This window comes from Conger conger, chromosome 12 (assembly GCF_963514075.1).
Source record: "Conger conger chromosome 12, fConCon1.1, whole genome shotgun sequence".
Lineage (NCBI taxonomy): Eukaryota > Metazoa > Chordata > Actinopteri > Anguilliformes > Congridae > Conger > Conger conger.
The window spans coordinates 16549525-16573044 of NC_083771.1; the positions used below are offsets into that span (position 1 = coordinate 16549525).

Genomic DNA, 23520 nt, shown 5'->3' on the forward strand with positions numbered 1-23520 from the left:
CTGCTGAGTCACACTAACTACCCCTCTCACCCCCCTACTGCTGAGTCACACTAACTACCCTTCTCACCCCCCTACTGCTGAGTCACACTAACTACCCCTCTCACCCCCCTACTGCTGAGTCACACTAACTACCCCTCTCACCCCCCTACTGCTGAGTCACACTAACTACCCCTCTCACACCCCTACCCCTCTCACCCCCCTACTGCTGAGTCACACCCCTACCCCTCTCACCACCCCCCCTACTGCTGAGTCACACCCCTACCCCTCTCACCCACCCCTCCCTTAGTCACTCTCTCTTTGATTCAAAATTCAAAAGATTCTATGCTGATTCTCATTATTGGAATCATTTTTAAAACCATATAAACCCAAATAAAATGCCTGGTATGTATAAACTGCTTCTCTCCCCCCTCGCCCTGCTAGCCCTGTCCCCTCGCCCCATCCTCCTTCAGCCCCATGAGAAGACAAATGTGCTTCACGCACATGGAGAGGAAGAGATAACATCGTAACTGAGAGAAGGGGTGATAGAGTGAGAGAATGAGAGAATCATACATCGATACATCATTAAACCTGATGTAATTTCGCAATTTATTCCGGTACCTTCATGTATGTCCGATATCACCGGGTGTATCTGCCATCTCTGCGTGCATCTGAACATCGCTTTGCTGATTAAACACATCTCCTGGAGCAGCGTGTGCGTGTGTATGTGTACGCTGATCTCGTAGCAATCCAGTAAACAGATGTAATTGGTACTGACTGAATTAAAAGGGTGTATGTTCAGGGAGGTTGGAAACCTTGTGGCAGGTTTCATATTTTATGAATATCCTCATCATAGTAGAATTGGGGAATTAATATGAGTACACTATAGCTGTCTGGAATGGTGAAGGGCTGTTCATGTTATAGACACTCAAATACAAATACATTCATCTACAGTATGTACTGTATTGCTGAGCACACACACACATACATTCAGACTGAGACACATTCCTCCAATTAGTGACAAGCATATTAATGACAATTTGCACTATGCTTGGTGTGTAAGATGAATGTGAATACACACAAAGCATAGTGCACATTGTCCTTAATATGTGAATAACTAATACTCTGTAACTAATAACCTATAAAGTAAATATAGGTTAAAAGTAGGTTAAAACACACATTTACAGGGTTGGATATATCACATCTCACTTCACATCTGCCTAACCACTAAAATGATCCCTTCACCATAACCATGTTGATCAACTCATCAACATGATCTTGTCAATCTCCTCATCAATCAGGGAGACATATACACACAAACACACACACACAAAAGCACGCAGGAACACAGTATACACGCACACATACACACACTCATGCATACACACATGCATGCACACACACACACACACTCATACATGCATTTGTTTGTTCACCCGCCTGAATTTTTAGCTTTTTGTAGTCTAATCTAGTTGCAGTTGAATTTGTATATTATATATTTGTATACTGCATTTATATTTCTTCATATGGCCTGTTTGCTAGGTGTACTGGGAATTTTGTTCATGGCTGTATCACAGTTTCTTTGTGTACTGTAGCTTATCTAACCTGCTGTATGTTCTAATGACTTTGATAAGCACATATTTGTATGTCACTTCGGATAAAAGTATCTGCTAAACACAATGTAATGTAATGAACACACACATACACACACACAGACATCCACACACATGTATACACAGTATACACATGCACGCACACATACATGCATTCACACACTTATATTCACTTTTTTTTGGTTAGTTACAAAACAATGCCCAACATCTCTAATGTATCTGAGCATGGATGTGGTTTAAAGAATGATTTAAATAGGCCAAGCTATAAAGACCATGTAAACATATCAGTGGATCAGCATCTTAGAATCCAGGATGGACATCAGCACCCCCTACAGGAGGATGAGTGTCCTACATATTGCTGTTCCAGAGGAAGGGCAGTCTTTCATTAATGCAACATAAGCTTATGGGAGAAGCTTGGTATACACAGTGTTCTGGAAAAAGCCACAGTGTTCTGGAATAACGTGAGGAATTCCATGTACAAATGTACTGCACACACAAGGTTTTTCAAACACATTTTTAAAAACACTGTATCTCAACATATATGCTGGTACACACAAATTTCCACAGAAATACAGAAACACAGGTATAGGCACACACACCAATGTACAGACCAAATGCAACTACGGACACAAAGACAGTAAGGCCTCCACAAACACATACCTATAGGGAAGAACAGCGATTGTAAAGGGTGACTTGAAGAGAGAAAAAGAGCGATTTGCAGGAGAAGAGGAGGGGGAGAGACGAGAGGAGGGCGGAGAAGGGAGAGGAGAGGGGGAGGGGGAGAGGTCAGGAGAGGGGAGAAGAGAGAAGGGGAGAGGAGAGAGGAAAAGAGAGGGGGAGAGGAGAGATGGGGAGAGGAGAGAGGAAAAGAGAGTGGAGGGAGGAGGTGGGAGAGGAAAGAGGAGAGAGGGGAGGAGCGAGAATGGGAGGGGAGAGGAGAGGAGGGGGAGGAGAGAGGGGGGAGAGAGAAGAAGAGGGGAGAGAGGAGAGGAGACAGGAGAGGAGAGGTGAGAGTGGACAGAGGAGAGGAAAGGGGGAGGAGAGGGGAGGTCTGAGGAAGAGGAGAGGAGAGAGGAGAGGAGAGGAGAGGGAAGGTAGAGGAGAGGTCTGAGGGAAAGGAGAGGAGAGGAGAGGGGGAGGAGAGGAGAGGGGAGGTAGAGGAGCGGTAGAGAGGCTAGGAGGAGAGGAGAGGTCTGAGGGAGATGCAGAGTGAAGAGAGCCCACTCAGCAGACAGCTGTGTTTAAGACATTCCACTTACCATGTGAGTAACGGATGGCAGATTATCTCCATTTCAATCCCCCTTCTCTCTCCTCTCTTACCTTTCCACATGTGTTAACACACACACACACACTCACGTGAACACACACACACATACACACCCATGTGAACACACACATACACACTCACACACACACACACACACACACACATACACACACAGACACATTCACCTGAACACACACACACACATGCACACTCACATCAACACACACACACACATACACACACAAAGATAGACACATACACATACACACCCATGTGAACACACACACACACACACACACATGCACACTCACATCAACACACACATACACACAAATATACACACACAAAGATAGACACATACAGGTACATACACGCACACACACACAGACACATATACAGATACACAAATCAAAATTACGTTAAAGTAAATGAACTCATGGCAAAACAAAAGGACTAAACGAACACACAGAAGCACGGTAAGAATGGCAGACGAACAGAGCAAGAGCCGCAGCAGGACAGCAAGGATCTCCGTTTCAGGGCGGCCATCTTCCCTTTCTCACAAACCCAGCAGGCCCTCTGCTCACGCGGGGGAGACGCACACGTCATGCAGCACCTGCCTAGGTGCGCTCTTCAGAAAATAAAGGGGAGGTGGGGGTGAAATACTTTATTGACACGCCGATAAATGATGGTGTGAAAGGAGCTGAGAGCAGGCACAAACCGTGTCCTGCAGAGAGTGTGTTAAACCACAGAACCCAATTCCCCCAGGGAGCTCCCCCTTACTGGGACCAGCCCCACAGAGTCTTCTGCCCTGTACTGGGAGCAGTTCCCAGAAGGAGGATTTGGGGAATGATACCTGCATCTCACTCTTAACTCTCCTGAAATTTTAAGTGTGAATGTACTGTGCTGTTAGGATTGAAACAGCATAAGGATTTTCCAGAGTTGCAATATTGTATAATATGTTTCTACATTTGTTTCTGCAGCACTCTCATGGTGAAGGCAGAGCTGAGAGTCAGCAGAGAGCTGTGATTGGTTCAGGCCGTGCCACAGATGGAGTGATTGGAGGTTGGGGTGAGGTGAAGGCAGCGATTGGTGGATTGCTGGCTGCAGTGCAGATGCTGGCAGCACTGAGAGCAACCGACCCGCAGATTTCAATCTCCCCTCCCCCGAGGACCTCACACAGCACTGGACCCAATTTCCCAAAATAAACCTTTAGGGAACCAGAATTATTCATCTGAATGATTCCGATTTTTTTTTATTTTCTCTGAAATTGGGCCGGCTGGCTCTCAGCCCAGTGCAGAGGCAGACAGGGAAGCTTTTCTGCATTAGGAGGAGCTCCACGTCACAAACACAATCACAGGACAGCACCACCATCTGCCTGATCTCACCCACACGCCTTTATATCGCCCCCTGCAGGACAGCACAGTACCAACAATAATCACACACACACACACACACACACACACATACACACATACACACAATGCAGGTACACACACACACACGCACACGCACACAATGCAGGTGCACACACACATGCACACACACACACGCACACAATGCAGGTGCACACACACACGCACACACACAATGCAGGTGCACACACGCACACACACACACACTCAACGCAGGTGCACACACACACGCACACACACACAATACAGGTGCAGACACACAGGCACACACACACACACACAATGCAGGTGCACACACACAGGCACACACACACAATGCAGGTGCACACACACAGGCACACACACACAAAGCAGGTGCACACACACAGGCACACACGAACACACAATGCAGGTGCACACACACAATATACACACGCTAAATTCACACACGCATACGAGTACACACATGCACACACACAGAGATGAACACACACGAACACACAATGTATGCGCACGCAACGCAAACACATACACGCACAATGCACACGAGCACACACAATGCAGGTGTACACACACCACGCACACACACACAATGCAGGTGCACACACACACAACGCACACACAATACAGGTGCACACACACAACGCAGACACACATTCCAGGTGTGCACACACACACACAACGCACACACAGAATGCAGGTGCACACACACGGCACACACACACAATGCAGGTTGCACACACACATACGCACACACACACATATACACACGACCACACACAAAGGCCAAAGCACACACCCACTCACACATACTCCCACACACACAGAAATTTGCGAAGGACAAGGCCAGCAGAATAGGAATATATAGTAACAGGGAAACCAAACACCTGACAATACCAGACCAGGCAAAGCAGAGCGTAAACACGGAAGTCCCCACAGAGGCCAGAGCTACAGAACGGCACTGCACAGAGGGAGAGGGACAGGGCGGTAGAGCAGCCACACCACCACAGCTACAGCCATAGAGAGAGAGAACAGAGGTCAGAGGTCAGAGGTCAGGTACACAGCGTGTGGATATATTTACTCTGTCATCAAAGCGCCAGATTCCCCTGGCTGTCCGGCCTGGGACCACGCTACTGTCCTGATCGACAAGCCAGCGCTGCACCACGTCAGCCTAGAACACACACGGCAGGAAGACCGTTAATGCACTCACACACACACACACACACTCATTCACAAGCTCACACATTCACACACATGCACACACACTCACTCACACGCTCACACATGCACACACATTCAGCGCTGCACCACGTCAGCCTAGAACACACACCTCATGTAAACCATGAATGCACACACACACACGCGCACACTCACGTCAGCCTAGAACACACACCACATGGAGACTGGAGATGCACACCCACAGACACTACACTCATGTCAACCTAGAATTCACGCTACATGGAAACCATTAATGCACACGTGTGTGTACAAACACTGGGGTCTGTATCAAAACACACATGTATTATTTGTAGTTTATGGGGTTTATTTGCAGGTTGTCCACTCTAAAGCAATCTCTCGACCCCATAACCACTGATACACAGCAGCACTGTGGACACAGAACATTTCTTTACATTTTTACTGCAGAAAAGCGGAAAGGAGATACTTTGCATACAGTGGATCCATTGATAAGATGAAAATACAGTACAATAACAAGACAATAACAAAATTGCAGAACAAAAAACTTCACCAGAAATATCCCCCTCCAACCCCAAATGGAAACTCAACCCATCACAAAATGGCATTCTGACTCCACATTAACACAATAATATTCCACAGGAAAAAACAGCAATGATCCAATAAGGGAGAGAGAGAAAAAAAACAACAGAAAAAATATATTTGTGAGTATGGTCACGTTGGTTGGCTCTTCCATTGAAAATAATTGAGGCCAACGTGCTTTTTCTAGTTTCAGAACTGTATATTTTATTACAATTGAATTAGACTGCTAAATTTCAACGATGAAATTGTCCATAGACTTAACATGGGGGAGACAACATGAATCAGGCTAATCTAAAGTTCTAAATAAAATTAGACCATTTTGTTAAGCAAAGTTATCGCATGCAGGTAGTAGCTAGATTACATTATATAGCACACCGACAGTACAGAGTAGGTTTCTCTAAGACAACAGGTGAAGCTTCTCCAAAAACAATCATGTTACTACCCAACCTGTTTATTTGTTGGGTAGTAAAGCAATTATCTGAATTGTAATGGCTGAAGCATTGTCTGTGTTGTTGTAAACAGTTGACCTTCAATTTTGTATTATTGTTATTCATTGTTGTTATTAGCTTTTTGAAATTTGAACACCACCAAGCCTAAAGCTAGCTAGCAAATTGCTATCATTAACATTAACCCATTAGCTAACTAATTCAGCTGCATTCATTTCATTTGCATTTTGGAATTGGAATACAATCTGGGTGAGCAAGTAAAAGTGAAAACATCCTGGATAGGACTCTTTCATGTCCTTGAACTATGCGGAAAGGAGTGTTAAAGGAACAAGAGGTAATTTCAGACCTTCAAACCACAACACAATTTATCCCTCCCCCTTCTCTGTACAAGTGCTGACATTGAAATGCCATTGGCTGTGGCAATTAGAACAAATTTTCAATCAATGAGCTTCAATTATTGTACATGTTTGGTACAAAGTGTCGGGCCGTCAATTGTGTATTTTGAAACCCAAATTTAAGGACTATAAACAGAGGCAGAGGGTGAGTCAACATGTCAGTGAGCCTTTTTCAATGATAGGAAGGGATTTACAATAGTCTTGTAACAATATTTTAACACAAAAATCTTACTTATTGTACCTTTGAACAATAGGGCACACCCAGGCCGGAATTAAATTTGTCCAACGAGTGGCTTCAGGTTTCAAGTCATCATGGTGTGACAAAGAAGAGTGTCTAACAGGGCGCTCGCTAATGAAACGCCTGTATCGCTGTAAAGGAGAGCCGGGTCGGAACAAACGCTACCAAGTTGGGTTCTCACAGTTACCCACAAGACGTGAGATAACCACTGATATTTTCTGGGGCATCCCTAGAGACAAGGAAGGGGTAAACAAGAAACGGATTAAATGACTCCCCGGCAATTAGCCAACCAATAAAACGACCTCTCCAAACAGTCGAGAAGGTTAATCTTAATCAAGCGAGGAAACAACAAATGGTAGGGAAACTCAACCTTTGGAAGTTAAAAACATTTCTTAATGCTATTCCTAGCTGATGTATTATTTTGGCTACTAAACAGATGGTTTTTGTGCAGTATCATCCATACGGCACAGCATAATTAAACAGATGTATTGACCGGCTGCAGACTGACTTCGGGCCAGTTCCGATCGCTTACTGTCGGGGTGCAATCCAAAAAATAAAAATATTGCGTTAGTTTTATTTTCCTCGGATTAATAGGCTAGGCTACAACAGGGCAACAAGTGGCATCAATGAATGCTGTCTAAAAGGGGTAATGTATATGGTTATTTAACCAATTACATTCTGGCTGCAGTTTACACGTTGTACTGAATTCATATTAAAATGGGGAATATTAAATCAATTCCGCAACTACACTGGGTGATATTCTGAGGTATGCTGCGAACCAATACATCTCTTGACCAGCACCCACCACCTGGAGAGCAATGCGTATAAATCCAAATTGACTAAATTTGGATTTGGACCATTTTTAGATGGAGCCTGGTTTCGGCTTATAAGCAGGGAAAACCAAGCGATCTGGGCGGGTCTGTAGCTAGACCGCCATGCACACCATGTGTATAGCATCTATGTACAGGGTGTCTGTAGCCAGACCCCCATATGTAGCTTTTGTTACCAGGTATGAATTTTAAGACTCCTTGATTTGGTTTCTTTTGTAATACTTTTATTTATATTTAATTTGTGATTGAATGTGTTTAAGTACATAACCTGCCTGGTAAAAAAAAATGTTAAAACTGTGTGGTTTCGCTTACTGTACACTCACTGTTACACAGGGAATGCTTGGATGCCCCCCTTGAGTTGTTCTAGCGAGGATGCACATTTACGCTTACTGTATCACGGTGTATTGCACCCGTAGACCTCTGACAGTAAATCAATCTCCTCCACCTTACCTTATCATTCATGTTGAGAACGGGGATAGCTAATGTTGGTCTTCTTGGGTCCCTGAACCGCCATTGGACACACCCAAAAGTAGCATCTTACGCAACCTCTGAAATGACCGTAGACATCTAGCCAGCTCGTGAGACATTCACATAACACGCAATGTGTCTTGCGGTGGGACCAGCAGAGGACTGTTCAGGGAGTCTGTTACAGTACAGGATTCCTTTCACGATCAAGTCTAAATTATATGTAAGAAATCTACCAAATCTAATTTAGATTAGATAATTAATCTAAATTACAATTAAAATGGAGTCAGGTAGATTTATTGGCCCTATTGTGGAGATTCTTGGTCAGCCCAGACCAGTAGAAAGCAGAAGGCAGAGTGGTACTACTGTCTTTGTAACTTGGTTTATCTATTGGCAGATCTAGTCTCTCCACATAGTGGTCAGTAATATTTAACCCTACTAACTTTCTTTCAGCAACACCAGAAGGACAAGCACGCAAATACCTTCAGCCCTCGCTAAATTCCGTCGTTGGGTTAGCATGGGGTTTTCATTCATATTGACTCAGCTACAAAACGCTTCAAGGCTCTACCGCCAGTGTGGAAGACCGAAGGGGAAGGGAGAACTCCGGGCTATGGGAGATTAGCAACGCTCCTACTGGGATAAGCGACACTCCAAACTAGCGTATTTAACCTAGTGTTACAAATAAAACAGACTTGCACCAAGAAGGAAACGAAACGCATAACCATCCCAGTCGTGAGAACCATGCGGAAGTAACTAAACTACACAACCCACTATAACAACCTCCTCCTTAGATCCCCAGGTACTGAAGGTGCAAAACGCTCTCTCCTAGGGATGTTACCTTCAACAAGTGTATAGCCTCAGTGCAATATGTACAATAACCGACACTAAACCATGGTGAGAACGAAAACTCTACGTTTTGAATAAAGTGACAAATAGAAACACCTCGCTATAAAGAAATGTCCTTGAGCCGTAAAGCGGCTAACAGCCTTCAAAACAGCAGGCCACAGAAAAACCATTTGCCATTTGTGCACTAAAAATAAAAAGTGCAGATGGCACCGTACACATTCCCCTAAGAAGATCACGAAATGCTGCATATTCAGCTCCCTCGACCATCAACACCGCAGGTGAATTATACTGGTCCGTCCACACCTCAGATTAGTGCACAAACAGTGCTGATGAAGTATGACAAACAAGCCCAGGTTAACCAAGACGTGGGATTTAAATAGAAAGGCACACAGCTGACCTCAATCAGCAATCATACCACACACGGCAGACAATTGGAATCAGTAGACAGCACAAGGGTATTGATAACCTGATAGCCAAAGTGAACTAATCATCAAATTGGCAAGTACACAACAAGCACGCCCTCTAGTGGCGCAAAAAAGCTGTGACAATTGCTGGCCATGTGTGCTACAGAATTTAATTGCACTGCTACAGGAGATCGGTGTTCAAAATTTGCAAGAGATGGCTTTGATGATGTATGTCATTTGGACAGGTCTGTTAAGATTCATGCTAAATCTACGGAGCATGTCAGTGCAACCTTGCAATTTTAGTATAAAATTGATGAATGTGCGTGTTTTCAATTGGCAAATCATAACAAAACGGTGCTGAAAAAGTGTGGGAATTCTCAGGAGGTTGATTGATTCTAATTTATTCTCAGGTCATCAGGAACTGGCATTTAGGAAGCATATCGAGTGTGAAAGTTTTGGTAACTTTCGAAAGGATAATGGGGGAACTAACTATTTAGAGCTGACTGAAGTGTTTCCTGCAATGATGACGTTCTGGCTGCACATTTAAGGTCGTCCACTGTGTTCTCTGCCATGTCCCAGAGTGTTGAAAATGGTCTGATAGAAACAATTTCTGCTACGGTGCAGCAGGAGATAAAGAGTGAAGTAGCTGCGGCTCCTTATTTTGCATGGGTGAGACTAACTATTACTTGCGAAGCTGAACTGTCCGTAATTCTACGTTATGCCAAAGCTGTGGGAATAATTCAACAACGTCTCATTGGATTCTTTGATGTGTCATCAGGCAGAGATGCAGCTTTGGTTTTTAATTGTGTGGATCTGGAGTTGGCTGCTTACGACTACAGGCAGATACTTATCGGGCAAACATATGATTGAGCAGCTGTTATGTATAACAATATAACAACTGATTAAAATATTAAATTAGTTTGTTTATCAATTGAATATACATTTCTAACATGGATCGTTAGATGACATAATCGGACCGTTAATAAATATGCTTGTCATTGTTTTCTATTTTATGTTGATCCTTTAAGAGAAGGCAGTTCAATTTAAATGACAGGACCATAGTGATAGGTTGTCAAATTAAACCTGTTTATTGGGCTGCCTTTAGCTGTCTGTGTGATATGGTCAGTGTTTATCACCTGAAAATGGCCTAGCTCAACAGGTAAACCATGGCAGGAACAGGGGATTGATTTTCACAAGGGTTGATGATGGGTGTGAAATGATGGCCAGCAACCGCAGTGACAGTAGCCTCTCACTGACCTGGCAAGCATTCAATTTGTGAAAACATGTTGGATACAGTGAGGGTGGCCAACAATAGGCCAGCTAGGTCAGCATACATAAACATAAAACTGACAGCTAAATTGGCAGCTATGTTAGTTTATTAGGCTAGTCATAAACAGCAACACAGTGAGTTTTCTAGGCTAGCCAGCTAGCTCGAGCTACATGGAAAAATGGCAGTGACAGCATTAATGCCAGCTAGCTAACTAGCTATTTAGGTTATAGTTAGGTTTTTAAAAGTAGTTTGTGATCTCCCTCACTAACAAGCTAGCCAGTGGACTGGCTGATATATAATATTTCTCATTACACATGAGAAAACATGCAATCTCACTAGCAATATGTAACTTAATACCCTGTTCATGGAAGAAAATGGGTGTCTTGGACAGCAGAATTATTGTTCTCTGTCAAGGCTTTTATCTTATTTTTTTGCATATTTATAATCACCTATCAAGTCCCAAATAATCCCAAATAAGTGAAATGTTGCTGAAAGCCTCAAAAGACAGGAAATAAAATTGATCCGCACTAAAGCTAACATTAGCCTGCTCTCCATCAAGGTGTATCTGCACAGATCTTTGACAACATGCAACAGCCCTTGTAGTTTATTTGCTGGTTTAGGTTTGTGGGAAAGAAGCAAGGCAATCCGAGAACCACATCTACAGCTTAAGTAGGCACATACCAGGACGGCATTATGAAAGTGTGCGTCTTTCGACAGTAGGTGGCCGAGACCAGGAACATGCAGGAGAGGAGAGCGAGACCAGACACAAGAGAGCTGAAAAGCTACGCGAGTTGCAAACCAAAACCAACTGAAAAGCGATGCAAGTCTGGTTCTTTTCGTTGAAATTTGTTATTTTAGTTTATTATTTTTAGCCCAGATCCTGTGAGGGTGAAGGGTAAAGACTTGTGTTTATTTTTTGTTTGGGCGTGCGCTCTCCCTGTACTCTAGTACAGTTTTATTTAGTGCAATTCCGGTGCAATCCGGAATTTCCGTATCTCCCTGTGTCCTACTCGACCGTCCTCCCAGGGCTGCGGCACGGCGTGCGAAACCCGAGACCGAAGAGTTCTCCGAAGATGGAAACTTCTCCGCTGTTGCAGATGGTGAAGCAGCTGGCGCAGCTGCAGGAGACAAGATCAAGCTCTCTCCTGGATAAGCAACATGCACGATGCAGCCTATAGCAGCGCTGCAGGCAGCAGATCGAGCTGTTCTGATGGAGCCGCTGAAAGAGCGAACCCCCCTCCAGCCCACGTCAAACTACAGAAGACGGTGCCAGAGGACGACCCGGAGGGGTTCGTCAAACTGTTTGAAAGGACAGCCACGGCATGCAGCTGGCAAGAGTGGTCATATGTGCCTCCTACACTTGTACTTAGGAGAGGTGTTGCACAAAACATACTGGCCAGTGCACTGGCCAATTACAACACCCTCTGAGAATGGGTGGGACTGAAGCCAGAGGGCCACTGGAAGAGACTGCGCAAAAGGTAGTCAGTTAGCCCTTCACCCAGGCTCAGCAGCTCCTCGACTACCGCCGGCGCTGTCTCCTAACCCGAGAGCCGCACTCCCGACAACATCGTGGAGCAGGTGGTACTAGAGTACAGTTTGTGATGGGGCTCCCAAAAGGGACCTTCGACTGGCCACCAACCAACTTCCCTGAGTGTGGCCAACCAGCTAGTGTGTCTATCGCAGAGGAAACAGGATGGAAGAATCAACATGAACCTCCCACTCATTCCCCGTGCCCCTTCCCGTCTCTTTCCACCTGCTCCCCAGTTCCCTGCTTTAACTCTGCCCCGTCCCCAGGCCCCCTGGCCCCCGTCCCACCTGGCCCTTTGGCCCCACCGTTAACTCTCCCCAGCTCCAAGTCTCAGGTCAGATGAGTGCACCAGAGACGTCGGGGCATGCCTGATGCGGATTCAGGAGGCAGAGACTATCGGCCCTCTCCCACACTCTCAAGTGACTGACTACACCCTCGAAAAGTTTCCTGATTAAACGCTGAGTCGAGTAGCTGACCAAGTGATTAAGATTGATGGGAGGCTTCTCGACCAGCAGAGAGCAGTGTCACTTTGGGCAGGATTAAATACCTAACCGTATTATGGGCCAGTTTTATTGGCTGGGTATACAGGGAGATGTCCGTCGGCGGTGTAAGGCGTGGCTTTTTGTGAATTTCCAAAAGCACCTTTGCCCCCATTACCTTTAAAGGGGGTCCCCTTCAAAATAATTGGCATGGACCTCGTCAGACCATGATAGTGGAGCACAGAAGGACATTGCTTTGTGTAAGTCCTAGTAGACTATGCCACCCAATATCCAGAGGTAGTCCCCTTCCACAATATATCTGCTAAGACTATTGTGGAGGTGCTCTCCCATGTGAGAATTTCGATAAAGATTCTCACAGATCAAGGCACCTTCTTTATGTCATGGACCCTGAAATAGCTGTACAAATTGTTGGACGTCCAGTCTATTGGAACCAGCACCTACCACCCTCAAACCATCTTATTGAACCATCTTGTTGAAGGGTTTAATGGTTTGTAAGTTAGGGTCTGTTTGATTCTGCGTGGATTACTGTAAGGTAAATCCAGTCTCAAAATTTGATGCCCATCCTGTCTTGGGTGGACGAGCTGCTGGATCAGTTGGGCACTACCCTTTTTTTCGACACTGGATTTAACCAAGGGCTACTGGCAGATTCCCTTATCCCTTATTGAGTTGGGTGAGTACTTTATTGCACCTACTTATTCATGCGACTATCTAATCAGCCAATTGTGTGGCAGCAGTGCAATACATACAATCATGAAGATACAGGTCAGGAGCTTCAGTTAATGTTCACATCAACCATCAGAATGGGGAAAAAATGTGATCTGACTTTGACTGTGGAATGACTGTTGGTGGTAGACAGGGTGGTTTGAGTATCTCAGAAACTGCTGGTCTCAGAAACTGCCATTTTCACGCACACAAGTCTCTAGCGTTTGCAAAGAATAGTGCAAAAAAACCAAAACAAATCAAGTTTGGCAGACAGAAACACCTTGTTAATGAGAGATGTCCAAATGGCCAAACTGAACAGGAAGGTGACAGTAATGCAAATAACCACACATTACAACAGTGGTATGCATAAGTGCATCTCTGAACACACAACGCATCATAAGCCACAGCAGTCTAAAAAAATAAATAAAGTGCTCGGTGAGTGTAATGAGTGTGTGTGTGTGTCTGCATGTGAGTATGTGTATGTGTAGGTGAGGGTGTGAGTGTCTGTGTGAGTATGTGTATGTGTGAGCATGTGATTCATGCCGTGGTGGGGATTAACAGATGCCGGTTTAACAGAAGAGCATGCTGTGTGGGAAGTGCGCGGGGAGCTGTGGGTATTCGTATGCAGAGTGAGGGTGCTGCCGCTTGGAAGATTCGCTTTATAATTGGATCTGAGAGCGCGCAGGCGGCAGCGATATGGAGCTGAAGGGAAAAGGGAGGACTGGTGTTGCTGGGATACGGGTCATTCGCTGGGAGAGAAACTGACACTATACTGACACTGATACTCTCCACACTGACACTGATACTCTCCACACTGACACTGATACTCACCACACTGACACTGATACTCTCCACACTGACACTGTCACTGATACTCACCACACTGACACTGATACTCTCCACACTGACACTGACACTGATACTCTCCACACTGACACTGATACTCACAACCCTGACACTGATACACTCAACACTGACACTGATACACTCCACACTGACACTGACACTGACACTGATACTCTCCACACTGACACTGACACTGATACTCTCCACACTGACACTGATACTCTCCACACTGACACTGATACTCTCCACACTGACACTGACACTGATACTCTCCACACTGACACTGAAACTCTCCACACTGACACTGTTACTCTCCACACTGACACTGACACTCTCCACACTGACACTGACAGTCTCCACACTGACACTGTTACTCTCCACACTGACACTGATACACTCCACACTGACACTGATACTCTCCACACTGACACTGACAGTCTCAACACTGACACTGATACTCTCCACACTGACACTGATACTCTCCACACTGATACTCTCCACACTGACACTGATACTCACCACACTGACACTGATACTCTCCACACTGACACTGATACTCTCCACACTGGCAGTGATACTCTCCATACTGACACTGATACTCTCCACACTGACACTGATACTCTCCACACTGACACTGATACTCTCCACACTGACACTGATACTCTCCACACTGACACTGACACTCTCCACACTGACACTGATACTCTCCACACTGACACTGATACTGTTACTCTCCACACTGACACTGACACTCTCCACACTGACACTGACACTCTCCACACTGACACTGTTACTCTCCACACTGACACTGACACTCTCCACACTGACACTCACACTGATACTCTCCACACTGACACTGACACTGATACTCTCCACACTGACACTGTTACTCTCCACACTGGTACTGACACTGATACTCTCCACACTGACACTGACACTGATACTCTCCACACTGACACTGACACTGATACTCTCCACACTGACACTGTTACTCTCCACACTGACACTGATACACTCCACACTGACACTGATACTCTCCACACTGACACTGACAGTCTCAACACTGACACTGATACTCTCCACACTGACACTGATACTCTCCACACTGATACTGATACTCACCACACTGACACTGATACTCTCCACACTGACACTGATACTCTCCACACTGGCAGTGATACTCTCCATACTGACACTGATACTCTCCACACTGACACTGATACTCTCCACACTGACACTGATACTCTCCACACTGACACTGATACTCTCCACACTGACACTGATACTGTTACTCTCCACACTGACACTGACACTCTCCACACTGACACTGACACTCTCCACACTGACACTGTTACTCTCCACACTGACACTGACACTCTCCACACTGACACTCACACTGATACTCTCCACACTGACACTGACACTGATACTCTCCACACTGACACTGTTACTCTCCACACTGGTACTGACACTGATACTCTCCACACTGACACTGACACTGATACTCTCCACACTGACACTGACACTGATACTCTCCACACTGACACTGATACTCTCCACACTGACACTGATACTCTCCACACTGACACTGATACTCTCCACACTGACACTGACACTCTCCACACTGACACTGATACTCTCCACACTGACACTGACACTCTCCACACTGACACTGTTACTCTCCACACTGACACTGACACTCTCCACACTGACACTGACACTCTCCACACTGACACTGTTACTCTCCACACTGACACTGATACACTCCACACTGACACTGATACTCTCCACACTGACACTGACAGTCTCAACACTGACACTGACACTGATACTCTCCACACTGACACTGATACTCTCCACACTGATACTCTCCACACTGACACTGATACTCACCACACTGACACTGATACTCTCCACACTGACACTGATACTCTCCACACTGGCAGGGATACTCTCCATACTGACACTGATACTCTCCACACTGACACTGATACTCTCCACACTGACACTGACACTCTCCACACTGACACTGATACTCTCCACACTGACACTGATACTGTTACTCTCCACACTGACACTGATACTCTCCACACTGACACTGTTACTCTCCACACTGACACTGATACACTCCACACTGACACTGATACTCTCCACACTGACACTGACAGTCTCAACACTGACACTGATACTCTCCACACTGACACTGATACTCTCCACACTGATACTCTCCACACTGATACTGATACTCACCACACTGACACTGATACTCTCCACACTGACACTGATACTCTCCACACTGGCAGTGATACTCTCCATACTGACACTGATACTCTCCACACTGACACTGATACTCTCCACACTGTCACTGATACTCTCCACACTGACACTGATACGCTCCACACTGACACTGATACTCTCCACACTTACACTGATACTCTCTACACTGACACTGACACTCTCCACACTGACACTGACAGTCTCCACACTGACACTGATACTCTCCACACTGACACTGATACACTCCACACTGACAATGATACTCTCCACACTGATACTCTCCACACTGACACTGATACTCTCCACACTGACACTGATACACTCCACACTGACACTGATACTCTCCACACTGACACTGATACTCTCCACACTGACACTGATACTCTCCACACTGACACTGACACTCTCCACACTGGTACTGACACTGATACTCTCCACACTGACACTGTTACTCTCCACACTGACACTGATACTCTCCACACTGACACTGATACTCTCCACACTGACACTGTTACTCTCCACACTGGTACTGACACTGATACTCTCCACACTGACACTGTTACTCTCCACACTGGTACTGACACTGATACTCTCCACACTGACACTGACACTGATACTCTCCACACTGACACTGACACTGATACTCTCCACACTGACACTGTTACTCTCCACACTGGTACTGACACTGATACTCTCCACACTGACACTGACACTGATACTCTCCACACTGACACTGACACTGATACTCTCCACACTGACACTGATACTCTCCACACTGACACTGATACTCTCCACACTGACACTGTTACTCTCCACACTGGTACTGACACTGATACTCTCCACACTGACACTGACACTGATACTCTCCACACTGACACTGACACTGATACTCTCCACACTGACACTGTTACTCTCCACACTGGTACTGACACTGATACTCTCCACACTGACACTGACACTGATACTCTCCACACTGACACTGACACTGATACTCTCCACACTGACACTGATACTCTCCACACTGACACTGATACTCTCCACACTGACACTGACACTGATACTCTCCACACTGACACTGAAACTCTCCACACTGACACTGTTACTCTCCACACTGACACTGACACTCTCCACACTGACACTGACAGTCTCCACACTGACACTGTTACTCTCCACACTGACACTGATACACTCCACACTGACACTGATACTCTCCACACTGACACTGACAGTCTCAACACTGACACTGATACTCTCCACACTGACACTGATACTCTCCACACTGATACTCTCCACACTGACACTGATACTCACCACACTGACACTGATACTCTCCACACTGACACTGATACTCTCCACACTGGCAGTGATACTCTCCATACTGACACTGATACTCTCCACACTGACACTGATACTCTCCACACTGACACTGATACTCTCCACACTGACACTGATACTCTCCACACTGACACTGACACTCTCCACACTGACACTGATACTCTCCACACTGACACTGATACTCTCCACACTGACACTGATACTGTTACTCTCCACACTGACACTGACACTCTCCACACTGACACTGACACTCTCCACACTGACACTGACACTCTCCACACTGACACTCACACTGATACTCTCCACACTGACACTGACACTGATACTCTCCACACTGACACTGTTACTCTCCACACTGGTACTGACACTGATACTCTCCACACTGACACTGACACTGATACTCTCCACACTGACACTGACACTGATACTCTCCACACTGACACTGTTACTCTCCACACTGACACTGATACACTCCACACTGACACTGATACTCTCCACACTGACACTGACAGTCTCAACACTGACACTGATACTCTCCACACTGACACTGATACTCTCCACACTGATACTCTCCACACTGATACTGATACTCACCACACTGACACTGATACTCTCCACACTGACACTGATACTCTCCACACTGGCAGTGATACTCTCCATACTGACACTGATACTCTCCACACTGACACTGATACTCTCCACACTGACACTGATACTCTCCACACTGACACTGATACTCTCCACACTGACACTGATACTGTTACTCTCCACACTGACACTGACACTCTCCACACTGACACTGACACTCTCCACACTGACACTGTTACTCTCCACACTGACACTGACACTCTCCACACTGACACTCACACTGATACTCTCCACACTGACACTGACACTGATACTCTCCACACTGACACTGTTACTCTCCACACTGGTACTGACACTGATACTCTCCACACTGACACTGACACTGATACTCTCCACACTGACACTGACACTGATACTCTCCACACTGACACTGATACTCTCCACACTGACACTGATACTCTCCACACTGACACTGATACTCTCCACACTGACACTGACACTCTCCACACTGACACTGATACTCTCCACACTGACACTGACACTCTCCACACTGACACTGTTACTCTCCACACTGACACTGACACTCTCCACACTGACACTGACACTCTCCACACTGACACTGTTACTCTCCACACTGACACTGATACACTCCACACTGACACTGATACTCTCCACACTGACACTGACAGTCTCAACACTGACACTGACACTGATACTCTCCACACTGACACTGATACTCTCCACACTGATACTCTCCACACTGACACTGATACTCACCACACTGACACTGATACTCTCCACACTGACACTGATACTCTCCACACTGGCAGGGATACTCTCCATACTGACACTGATACTCTCCACACTGACACTGATACTCTCCACACTGACACTGACACTCTCCACACTGACACTGATACTCTCCACACTGACACTGATACTGTTACTCTCCACACTGACACTGATACTCTCCACACTGACACTGATACTCTCCACACTGACACTGTTACTCTCCACACTGACACTGATACACTCCACACTGACACTGATACTCTCCACACTGACACTGACAGTCTCAACACTGACACTGATACTCTCCACACTGACACTGATACTCTCCACACTGATACTCTCCACACTGATACTGATACTCACCACACTGACACTGATACTCTCCACACTGACACTGATACTCTCCACACTGGCAGTGATACTCTCCATACTGACACTGATACTCTCCACACTGACACTGATACTCTCCACACTGACACTGATACTCTCCACACTGACACTGATACTCTCCACACTGACACTGATACTGTTACTCTCCACACTGACACTGACACTCTCCACACTGACACTGACACTCTCCACACTGACACTGTTACTCTCCACACTGACACTGACACTCTCCACACTGACACTCACACTGATACTCTCCACACTGACACTGACACTGATACTCTCCACACTGACACTGTTACTCTCCACACTGGTACTGACACTGATACTCTCCACACTGACACTGACACTGATACTCTCCACACTGACACTGACACTGATACTCTCCACACTGACACTGATACTCTCCACACTGACACTGATACTCTCCACACTGACACTGATACTCTCCACACTGACACTGACACTCTCCACACTGACACTGATACTCTCCACACTGACACTGACATTCTCCACACTGACACTGTTACTCTCCACACTGACACTGACACTCTCCACACTGACACTGACACTCTCCACACTGACACTGTTACTCTCCACACTGACACTGATACACTCCACACTGACACTGATACTCTCCACACTGACACTGACAGTCTCAACACTGACACTGACACTGATACTCTCCACACTGACACTGATACTCTCCACACTGATACTCTCCACACTGACACTGATACTCACCACACTGACACTGATACTCTCCACACTGACACTGATACTCTCCACACTGGCAGGGATACTCTCCATACTGACACTGATACTCTCCACACTGACACTGATACTCTCCACACTGACACTGACACTCTCCACACTGACACTGATACTCTCCACACTGACACTGATACTGTTACTCTCCACACTGACACTGATACTCTCCACACTGACACTGATACTCTCCACACTGACACTGATACTCTCCACACTGACACTGTTACTCTCCACACTGACACTGACACTCTCCACACTGACACTGACACTGACACTCTCCACACTGACACTGATACTCTCCACACTGGCACTGATACTCTCCACACTGACACTGACACTCTCCACACTGACACTGTTACTCTCCACACTGACACTGACACTCTCCACACTGACACTGACACTGACACTCTCCACACTGACACTGACACTGACACTCTCCATACAAGGGTACACTAACAATGTTCCCGCACATACAGCCAACTAGTAGCCCTCAATAATATTATTCGCAAAATGTTGTCCTTTAAGTCCATTGTGAATGTAACAATATAAAAAATATGACAACGCAAATAATGTAAATTATATAAGCAGTAATACGTACATCTGTATATGTCTGAATGTGTCCATACTAGACTTCATAGTACCTCCTACTCTTCTCACCCACTCCCCACATCCACGACAATGAGAAATTGCTTCAGCCATGAGTAAGCAAAATGACAATTACACCTCAAGCAGTGAGTGTATAGTACGTAGCAAGAAAACAATCCCTCTGATTCACTATTAACTCAGTAATTATAACTGACTGAAACACAATTCACATACAATTCTCCACTGGAAGGTTTGTACTCTACTGGATGAAGGAGTTCCCAGTCAAAACACAGCAAATTTAAAGGACTGAAAATGGCTTTTAAAACAAGTGGGATATTATGCATTGCTTTTATAATGTCCTCTTTGTTTTTTAAATGACCACTGAATTTTGAAAGTGACATCTCTGTGTAAAACCAATGGCAAGATTGTATATTTATGCCATATTTAGTTGCAGATATTGACAGTAGAATGACGTGTTATAATTATACAAGAATTCCTCATTTATTTTGCTATTGACTGAGCAGCATTTTTCACCTCTGTGTTGGAATACCTTTGGGCTATTTTTGGCTTTATCTTGTTGCTACGATAGAAAACAATTGTGAATCAGTGAAATCTTTGTGTGTATCCTTGAGTTCAAGTTCCCACATAGATGCTATAGTCCAATATGTCACACTAGTTGCAGATGAGTCTGGGCAGGGGGTGCTTTTTAATGACATGACAATGGAGGCACTTAGGAAGAAAGGATTTTACTTATTTTATAGTGTATCGCTTCCCACTACAGCTGGAAAAGAGATTGTGTTGCTTCCATTGATAATTCAGTTGCAGGAGCACTGAATGTCCAATTGAGCGGTCTCATGGTGCCACTGCCATGGTCACATGGGTACTTGCTTGAAAGGGTCAATATGGTAATGAATGAATGGTCTGACAAATAAATAAAGAACATTGTCTCAGTCACTTCAGTCTCTTTCCCCCCACCTTCCCTTTCCCTCCTTTTATTCTCCCCCTCTCTTTTTGTTTTCCTCCTCTCCTCCAACTGCTGGCCTCTGCCTCTTCCCCCTCTCTTTCTCTCCCTACATCCCCTTCTTCCTCCTCATCCATTATCCCAGTTCCTGACTCCTGTAGAAGTCAGAGGGGTGACACCTTCCGCTTCATCAATTATTCACTCTGACTGGGAATCTCAACCGAAGCTTTTTTAAAGGAAATTTAACAACAGCAATGTCATAGATGGAAAATAGATAATAGATACTACTTGAAGCAATTAGCAGATCAGCACTCACTCACACAGATACACACACACACATGTGCACACACACACACACATGCACATGCACACTCTCTCTCTCTCTCACACAAACACATGCTCACACACATATATGGGCACACACACAGGCATGCACACTCTCTCTCTCACACACATACACACACACACCAGAAAATTAAGCAATTCGTCATCCATTATGAGCAGTGGCAGCGGTCAGGCCAAAGTAAAGGATGTCTCTAATGAATCCTGCTGGAATTACAGCCAGAACACATACAATGGTGTGAAAAAGTGTTTGCCCCCTTCCTGATTTCTTATTTTTTTGCATGTTTGTCACACTTAAATGTTTCAGATCATCAAACAAATTTAAATATTATTCAAAGACAACACAAGTAAACACAAAATGCAGTTTTTAAATGAAGGTTTTTATTATTAAGGGAGAAAAAAAATCCAAACCTACATGGCCCTGTGTGAAAAAGTGATTGCCCCCCTGTTAAAACATAACTTAACTGTGGTTTATCAAACCTGAGTTCAATTTCTCTAGCCACACCCAGGCCTGATTACTGCCACACCTGTTCTCAATCAAGAAATCACTTAAATAGGACCTGCCTGACAAAGTGAAGTAGACCAAATGATCCTCAAAAGCTAGACATCATGCCGAGATCTAAAGAAATTCAGGAACAAATGAGAAAGAAAGTAATTGAGATCTATCAGTCTGGAAAAGGTTATAAAGCCATTTCTAAAGCTTTGGGACTCCAGCGAACCACAGTGAGAGCCATTATCCACAAATGGCAAAAACATGGAACAGTGGTGAACCTTCCCAGGAGTGGCCGGCCGACCAAAATGACCCCAAGAGCGCAGCGACAACTCATCCAAGAGGTCACAAAAGACCCCACAACAACATCCAAAGAACTGCAGGCCTCACTTGCCTCAGTTAAGGTCAGTGTTCATGACTCCACCATAAGAAAGAGACTGGACAAAAATGGCCTGCATGGCAGAGTTCCAAGACGAAAACCACTGCTGAGCAAAAA

The 23520-nt window shown here is 45.4% G+C and overlaps 1 protein-coding gene across 1 annotated transcript in view; it reads right to left on the bottom strand.

Moving 5' to 3' along the window:
• Positions 1 to 438: 438 nt before the first annotated feature.
• The window catches only part of LOC133142184 (ankyrin-3-like), a 59066-nt gene continuing 35984 nt past the window's right edge, over positions 439 to 23520 (bottom strand). The window contains exons 2-3 of the mRNA XM_061263245.1: positions 5329 to 5418; positions 439 to 3484 (exon numbers count right to left, since the gene is read on the bottom strand). Of these exons, the coding sequence (XP_061119229.1) occupies positions 3437 to 3484; positions 5329 to 5418 (138 nt within the window). The 3' untranslated portion in view covers positions 439 to 3436. The remainder of the gene's footprint in view (positions 3485 to 5328; positions 5419 to 23520) is intronic.